This window comes from Nicotiana attenuata, chromosome 6 (genome assembly GCF_001879085.1).
Source record: "Nicotiana attenuata strain UT chromosome 6, NIATTr2, whole genome shotgun sequence".
NCBI classification, from domain to species: domain Eukaryota; kingdom Viridiplantae; phylum Streptophyta; class Magnoliopsida; order Solanales; family Solanaceae; genus Nicotiana; species Nicotiana attenuata.
Window position 1 is genome coordinate 96,221,457 of NC_031994.1, and position 8,594 is coordinate 96,230,050.

At 36.4% G+C, this 8,594-nt stretch overlaps 1 protein-coding gene across 1 annotated transcript in view; it reads left to right on the plus strand.

Moving 5' to 3' along the window:
• Window positions 1–1,290, plus strand: part of LOC109227531 (rRNA-processing protein FYV7) — a 1,866-nt gene extending 576 nt beyond the window's left edge. Inside the window, exons 2-3 of the mRNA XM_019392730.1 lie at window positions 196–296; window positions 619–1,290. Coding sequence (XP_019248275.1) covers window positions 196–296; window positions 619–909 — 392 coding nt within the window. The 3' untranslated portion in view covers window positions 910–1,290. The remainder of the gene's footprint in view (window positions 1–195; window positions 297–618) is intronic.

Consider the following 8,594-nt stretch of genomic DNA (forward strand, 5'->3'; position numbering starts at 1 on the left):
GGGGGGGGGGGGGGGGGAGTTACTGAGTTTCTTACTTTAGTTGAGATAAATCTCAGATTTTACTCTTATATATGGATGTTTGCCCACAATTTTGATCAGTATGCTCATCATTCTGAAGTTTCTTTGTTAAGTTCATGTGTCTGCCATTGTCGCATAACTATTCCTTATGTATTGTACGCTGTTATTTTTGCGCAGAGAAGCAAAGGGAGTTCTATAAGAATGCTAAATATGTAAATAAATATAAGAGGATAGTTAAGCAACAAGGAGAGCCTTCTGATGGTGCAAGACAACTAGAGGTTTGTTATTATCCATTTCTTGTTTGTTCCTTTGGTTTCATTCTACATTGTGCAAAGTCTAATTCAATTTGGTTAAAGCATGACGACATGCGCTTTATGTGGACAACCTAAAGTTCATTTCAAAATGGCTTAGAATGTAGTGTAATTATGGAACTTAATCATTTGCGAATTGCTCAACTTAGCTGATTTATAGTATGAACATTCTTTGATCGATGACATCTCTGGGTTGTGTTATTGTCCTCTACTTTCATGCTACATTATTGAGTAATTGGAACTAGGAATGTGAGGTTGGTGTTTATTCTATTTCCAATTGCTATATCAGGATGAAGAAGAGATTGAAAAAACTGATAAGGTGGATAACAAAAATAAGAAGAACCAGAAGTATAGTGCTCGAAGCTTGAGAGAAGTATATGAGAGAAAACGGGACGAGGAAGAGAAGGCAAGGATGGAGAGAGAGGCCACTATTCTAGCAAAGAAAGAAGAAAGACAGAGAGCTGAATCTCGAAGGAAAACGCTAAGGGAGAAAATGTTCAAGAAAACTAAGTCTGGCCAACCTGTCATGAAGTACAGAATAGAACATATTCTGGAAACACTTCAAGGATCAAAAGGTTAGGCTACCCCTCAACCCTCTCCACAACCCAAACCTCCAAAAAGGAGATTTTTGGAGAAAACAGAGGTTAGGTTGTAGCATTATTCTTATGAACTTATGTTGGGCTTCCTGGATATTTTAACTACATATGACACAGTGGAGAATGTAAAAGTAGCTGTGATGGAGTATTATGTAAACATGCTATGGAAGTACGCAATGTAGCAAAATTCAGTAGTTTTGTGAGCAGGGCAGCGGGTTATGAATGTAAAAGTTTTTGTTTAAGTTTTGGTATCAAAGAAAAGAAAAATATTACGTGTGTATGATCTCTTTCAATTTATGTCACTAAACATGATCTGGTCAATGTAACGTCTTCAGCGGGTTATGAATGCAAAAGTTTTTGTTTAAGTTTTGGTATCAAAGAAAAGAAAGATATTACGCGCGTATCATCTCCTTCAATTTATGTCACTAAACATGGTCTGGTCAATGTAACGTCGTCAGCTGGAAAATGCTGTCCTGGTTTGCAAAACAGACGCCAACAGCATGTGGATGGACTGTAAATTAACTGCAGCCTATGCAGCAACTTGTGACAAACGATATAATCATTACAAGTTCATAGTTATCCAGCGTTGCCTGGAAAATTGGCTGTATTCCGAGCTCAATTGTAGCATAATTTAACTCGTACATTCACTTGGTCAATAATTACTGCTTGCATTTAATTCTTTACATACAATTGGAAAATATTGTTACATCAAATCACGATAGTATGATTATTTTTTGTATTACTACCAATTATGGTTAATAAATGTGTATTTTCACCACAATGTATTACTTTATTATAGTATAGTAATGTGATTAATGTGATTTGACATAAACACAAGTATAGATATGATTCTTTTTCAATAGCTTTTCCACTAACGATATCAACCCCTAAGGACTAACGAGTAATGTCTGAGCGATGCAAGCAATGTCTGCAGTATAATTTGACGTGTGGATTAAAATCAGATGCATAGGTAGTATTGACTGGTAAGTGGTAGTAATAAAAAGTGTCTACAGTGTACCTACTCGACCCACTTAGTTATGTTGTTGTCTGTCTATTTGCCCTGTCTTTATTTGGTCCATTTTTCTCGTTTATTTCACATGAGAAAATGCGAATATTTCCATTATTTATAATGGGGATGTGGCTACGGCAAGATTGGATGTACATCTCCATTAGTAAGTGCAATGTTACTCACTACTTTTCGCCCGTTCGCATTACATATATATGAAATTAAATTTTATAATATCTATTATTTTATATTAACATTAAATTTATTGTCAAAAAGTAACAATAAACATAGCACTATTCCATAAAATACTCACCAGTGGTACAACCATTATTACAAAAAAAGAAATTAGTGACCACAATACTACCCTGTATTGGCTGACTTAATTTTGGAATCGACCTCACAGTTTTTTTGGTTCCATATCCGTGAAAGCTAATGCTCCTGTGAACAAAACAAACCAGTTGCAAATTTCAGAGCTATACATCAAAAGTTCTAGGCGAAATACATAATTGGCCCCTCTAAGTTATTCACAATGACCAGACAAACACCTCAACTAAACCCTTTACCATTTAGACACTTCAAGTGTCCATTAACCGTATCAAATAAACACTCGAGTGCAACAGATCATATACGTGAATTACACTCGCTAATAACGTGTCAAATGAGCCAATTAATGAACGACACGTGTAATTTGTAAATTGAAATTTGACACATATAATAAACAAAAAATGAAAATACATTTAAGAAATAAAAAAAAAGCCTTTTACCTAACTTTTTTACCAAACCAGGGCAACCCCACCTCCTCACCCCCCACCCCCCCCCAACCCCAACCAACTTCATCTTCTTCGTCGCCCAAAACCAGCGCCACCCCAATCCCTCCTTCCCCTCCCCCAACCAACATCATCTTCTTCTTCCGCCCAAAACCAGCTCCACCCCACCCCCTTCATCTTCTTCCTTCAAATCCACCTTCCTTCAAACCAGCGCAACCCTTCTCTCGCCGGAAAATTAATCTCCGAGCAAATCTGAACAAAATGATTCTACTGGAATCAACCAAAATCAGCAGCATATAAGTCATGCTTTGGCGATCCAGCAACTGAAAAAGGTTGCTTCCAATCTGTTGGGTACAACTCTTTTATAAACTCCCCATTTAGGATCGATTCCTCATCCTTCATGTTTGTCTTAATGCTTTCTCCAATTAATTCTGCAGCATTTATAATTTCAGCATTTGAAATTAGTTTTGGCTCGAAGGAATTAAGCGGAGCTCTGGAGGTTATGGGCAGTGGAATTTTGTGATGAAAGAGGCAGTTTTTGGTGATTTTCGGTAGCATGGTTGGAGTTTTAGTGGCTGGTTTTAATGGTGGTTTCACGGTGATGTTGACCTGGGTTAGTCAAGCCATGAAGCCATGAAGAGAATACGCCCAATTCTTAAGTTTTTTCAAAAAAAAAAAAAATTAGGCTGATAAAATGATTCACGCGCTTAAAATTTTATTAGCAAACACGCGCATACCACATCAGCAATATGTGTTTATTTGATCTGGTTAATGGACACTTGAAGTGTCTAAATGGTAAAGGATTTAGTTGAGGTGTTTATCTGATCGTTGTGGACAACTTAGAGGGGCCAATTATGTATTTCGCCAAAGTTCTATGTAATCCAAACTACTGGAACATGAACACACCAGAGTTATAGACGAACAAAAACTACCCAAAAGAACACAACCAACCGGTTGGAATTCCTATACGCATCATGTTCCATTGAAATAGGATGGGAGGCTTGAAATGTTCTCGAATTTATGGCTCAACAAAGTTTATTCTCTAAAAGACATTTTATACATGGAAACTAAATAGTCTGTTGGCTAGTTTAACTAGTACATGATGGCACCATCTCATTAGAAGAACAAGTTACCAGGAAACTGAATGAAAATAACTGATTGCTGAGTAACAATGCCAAAGTCTGCAAATAGCAGGTACACAGTGAACAATCCACCCTTCCCCTCAAAAGAATACTATAATTCTTACTTGCAATGAGACACAGCAATATGTAAAGAGTTTAAAACTCCTTATAAGTAGATGCTACAAATTGGCTCACCAAGAGGCAAAAGTGGATGGCATGTGAGCTCCTGAACCCAACACGTTTTGGTGTCCGTGTCACAATTCAACCACCAGTGCGACTACATAACTCCCGATTAAACAAATAAGAGAGGATAAAGAACATCAATGCAATACCTGCAATCTCCCGTTGAAGAAGCTAATGTGAAATTCCCATTGCTTTATGGCTCAATATGTTGGATTGCATATAGGTGTTCGTAACACGTAGCGGAAGACAATAACAATCCCTACGAAGATCTTTTCGTGTTTAAAATTTATTTACATGTCAATAGATCGGATCTAAGACGTACCTGGTGAAGAAAGTCTTGTTTCAAAATTTCTTCGATAGTGCGAAGACTCTATGTGTATCCACACCAAGACTGATCTTTGCTATCAACTCTTTGATCAATGAAACCCGCGAACAAATTAAATGAAAAACTTATGCTGAAGTTTTTCTCAAAAACGTCAGTCCAAAGTTGCACGACAAGAACTGTTCTTGTCAAGAACGTTTGTCTCTTGAGTTTGTGGCTTCTTAAACCTATTATTTTCACCGTCGCATTCTCATGTCTCTTGACATATATTTATAACCTTTATAATCCTTTTCCACTATGTTAAAGGAAAGGTTATATGGGCAGTGACCTTTTGGTTTACGTCTAACACCAATGTAAAGAGTTAATCCCATTCACAATTGGTTTGAAGTCCACACGTGCTTCTAGGCACTTTGTATTTTAATCCAACCTCAAATTGGATAACAAATATTTAGTATGAAAAATATTATTCCCATACCATATGGGTGAAGTGCTGTGAAGTCCTCAATGGACTTTTACAATCCAAATTCAAATTGGATTCTACCTAACCAGCCTTCACCAATATTTGTATATGTATCTCTTATACATATAAATATTGATCCTATATATATCACTTATATATATATAAATATTTTAATCAAGAGATGTAACTTAATTTTCTATTCCAAACAGAAAAATTTAATTAGTTCATAATATTAATTATATCCTTTGTGCTAGCAACGAATATAATAATATTTCATTTGGACTAAAACTTTATTTATTTATTTGACTAATTAAATTTCCAATTTAATTATCAAATGATAAAATAATTAATCCTGTAACAAAGATCAGAACACTCGTTAGTGTGCGACCCCATAGGTTCAATACTAAGCCGGTAGTAAATTGATCACATCAATATACTAATCAAGGATGGCGTCTAGCAACACTCCTTAACGACCGGATAGCATGAAGTATACAATTTACTCTCAAGAACCAGTAGAAGAATAATGTAGTAATTCCTTCTGTCCTTATAGCTCTGGATCACCCTAGGATATGGTTCAACTGTCAAATCCTAATAGGCGACCAACTATGTGTCCATGTCAAATATAATCGACCATTGAATGACCTAAGAAACTCTTTTCTTCTTTTCATTCAATTGCCCTGGCCAAGGTCTTAATTTGGTCGTTTATAATTCATGACAACATGGAGCTTAAACTCATTACCAAGAGTTGACAGATTCCATCTTGATCAATCACTAATTCTACAAGTATTCAATCGTACCCAATATCCTTTCAACTATCGCCCTAGGGCCATAGGTGTCTAGTATTAAAGCACAACAAATAACTTGTCAATTACTATGACGATCTCAGGTCAAAGGAAATTATTACATCACATTCTTCAAGAAGAATATCCTATTGACAGTTTATGGTAATTCTAACCATTAGGAATTATCCAATGAGTCGGTTCAATGATCATATCTCTATATGCATCATCTATCTATGTGATTTAGTTAATGAGATCAACTAATCTTTATCCCATAAAGACGATCACACAAATATTGATCTAACCGGATTACTAATGTCCAAATTAATAATCCTACGATCAAGAACAAATTTAGATTAAATTGTAAGAGACTTTGCTCTCATTATCATGATCTCTATCATGATGACAAATCTCAAAATTTAATCAAGGAGCTTATCAAATTAATCAAGCAATTAATAGCAATGATAAAAGAATATCAAATGTCCTTAGTTGAAAGATTTACCAGATATCTCAAGAGAATGGGATTCTCTCACATGGACCAACCTCCAGGAACACCACAACACATGGTGTGTCTGAAAGGAGAAATCGAACCTTATTGCATTTGGTGAGATCTATGATGGGTCATGATCTTCAATAAATATGACGGGACATGCTTTTGGAAAGAGCAACATACTTACTTAATAAAAGTTCCACTAAGTCAAGCTCTACACACATATGAGATATGGAAAGGATGGTAAGCCTAACCTTTAAACATATTAAAGTTTGGGCTATGTCCAGTTTATGTTTAAGAGGACTACAGTCTGATAAACTGTACTCAAGTCTGATAAGTGGTAGGTATTGGGTATACCAAGGAAATAATGACAGATATTATTTCTATCACCCATTCTGACCATTAAAGGTTTTGTGGCCAGAGGAGCAACCTTTTTGGAAAGGGAATTTCTTTAGAAGGAAAATTGCGATGGGAGAAATAGAACTTGAATGCAGTTCAGAAACTAGATGAATCAACACAAAATTAAAGATCATGAGACCAAGTTGACAGAACCTTATTGGATGTTTTGAAGTTTGCCAAGGAAGTTGCCATCTTCAACGCGTTCGAAGTTTCAAGAACTAAATGAAGTCAAGAACAGGTAATGAAAACAGTTCCAAAACAAAGTTGAAACAACAACCAAATCCAACCAGGTGAACAGGTTACACGTAACCTCTTAGAAAGGTCTACACGAGAACGTCATGTACCAACTAGATTAAATATTTATTGTACAAAGAGATGTATCACAATGACGGTTGATCATAATTATGATACCTAAGACTATGAAAGAGGCTATACAAAGTTTTGATTTATTAGAAGTGGCAAAAGGCCCATGAAATCCGAAATGGATCCCTATGAAGGAAAATAAATATGGACTTTAGTTGAACCTTCAAAGATATAAAACTATAGGTTGTAAATGGGTTTTAAGAAAAAGATGAGCAGACGAGAAAGGTGGAGACCTACAAAGCCCTGTCTTTTGCCAAAGGGAGTATCGTCAGAAAGAAGAAGTCGACTAATACGAGACTTTACTTTCCGTGGCAAATTGCTCAAATCTAATTCGGATTTTGCTTGCTCTAGCAGCATTACTATGATTAGTGAAATATGGAAAATGGATGTGAAAACAAGCTTTCCTTAATGGTGGCTAGAGAGGATGTGTTAAACATGACACAACCCTGAAGGTTTCACATCTTCGTCGGTCTGGATCATAAAAAAATTTGCAAGCTACAAAAGAATCACATTTTATGGACTAAAGCAAGCTTCTCGAGTGGAATATTCGATTTAACAAAGGACAATTGAAAAGTTCAATTTGTTAGATGCGAAAGAAGAACCTTGTGTGTACAAAAGGTAGTGCGGAGCACAATTATATTACCTAGTTTTTGTATGTTGATGAGTATTATTGCTCATAGGGAATGACTATACCGCATTGCAAAGTACAAGATTTGGCTATCTGAACAAGTTCTCCATGAAAGACTTGGGAGAAGCAGCTTATATATTAGGAATAAGATTTATAGAGAATAGATCTAGGAAGCTCGCTTGGACTTTCCCAGTCTTTGTGCATTGATACCATTTTACAGAAGTATAAACATGGATAATATCCAAAAGAGGCTATGCTACCGATAGCACTGAATTACTCTCAGTAGGAGGATTTGTCCTAAAACACCTGAAGAGAGCGAACGCATGAGTAGGATCCCAGTACGCTAGTGCAGTGGAGCTATATGTATACCATGACATGTACACTGTCCTTGATGTGGACTTATGCAACTTGGAGTGGACTAGCCGTAATCAGGCAAATCCTCGGTGAGGAACATTGGAAGTTGGTTGAAGACCGATTCTTAAGTTACTTTAAGAGGACTTAAAGACCAATTCCTCATCTATGGAGATGTTCTGAGATTAAACTTGAAGGTTATACTGATGCAAGTTTTCTTCAGATAGAGATTGATAGCAAATCTAATTTCTGGTTATGGTATTCACCTTAATGGTTGGTGCGGTGAGTTGGAAATTAAGTTCCAAACAACAGCAAGTAGCTGAATTCAGTGACCGAGCAGAATATTTAGCAGCTTAGTGAAGCTTCTAGGAAAGCTGTATGGATGAAAAGTTCTTAACAGAACTTGGTGTGGTTTCCCTTCAATAGAAGGTGCGGTTCACTGTGTTATGGACAAGCACTGGAGCATGCTCAAGCAAAAGAACCAAGATCCACACCACAAATCCAAACACGTTTCGCGAAGGTTATCACATTGATAAGGAATCCTTGAACGTGGAGACGTCGAGATTCAAAAGGTTGATGTGAAAGGGAAAAATGCTGCAGACCCATTCATAAAAGTCTTGGAGCAAAGGGAGTTTGACAAAGCACAAGTGAAATTGGAATTGAAGTACAAGAGCGAATTGGACTCTAGTGGCAAGTGGAGATTGTAGGGATATAGTAGAATATTGCCCTAGATCCAATATCATATTTGATGATTTGAACATATTTTCGTGTGAACGTTCATTTGATATAAAATATATATG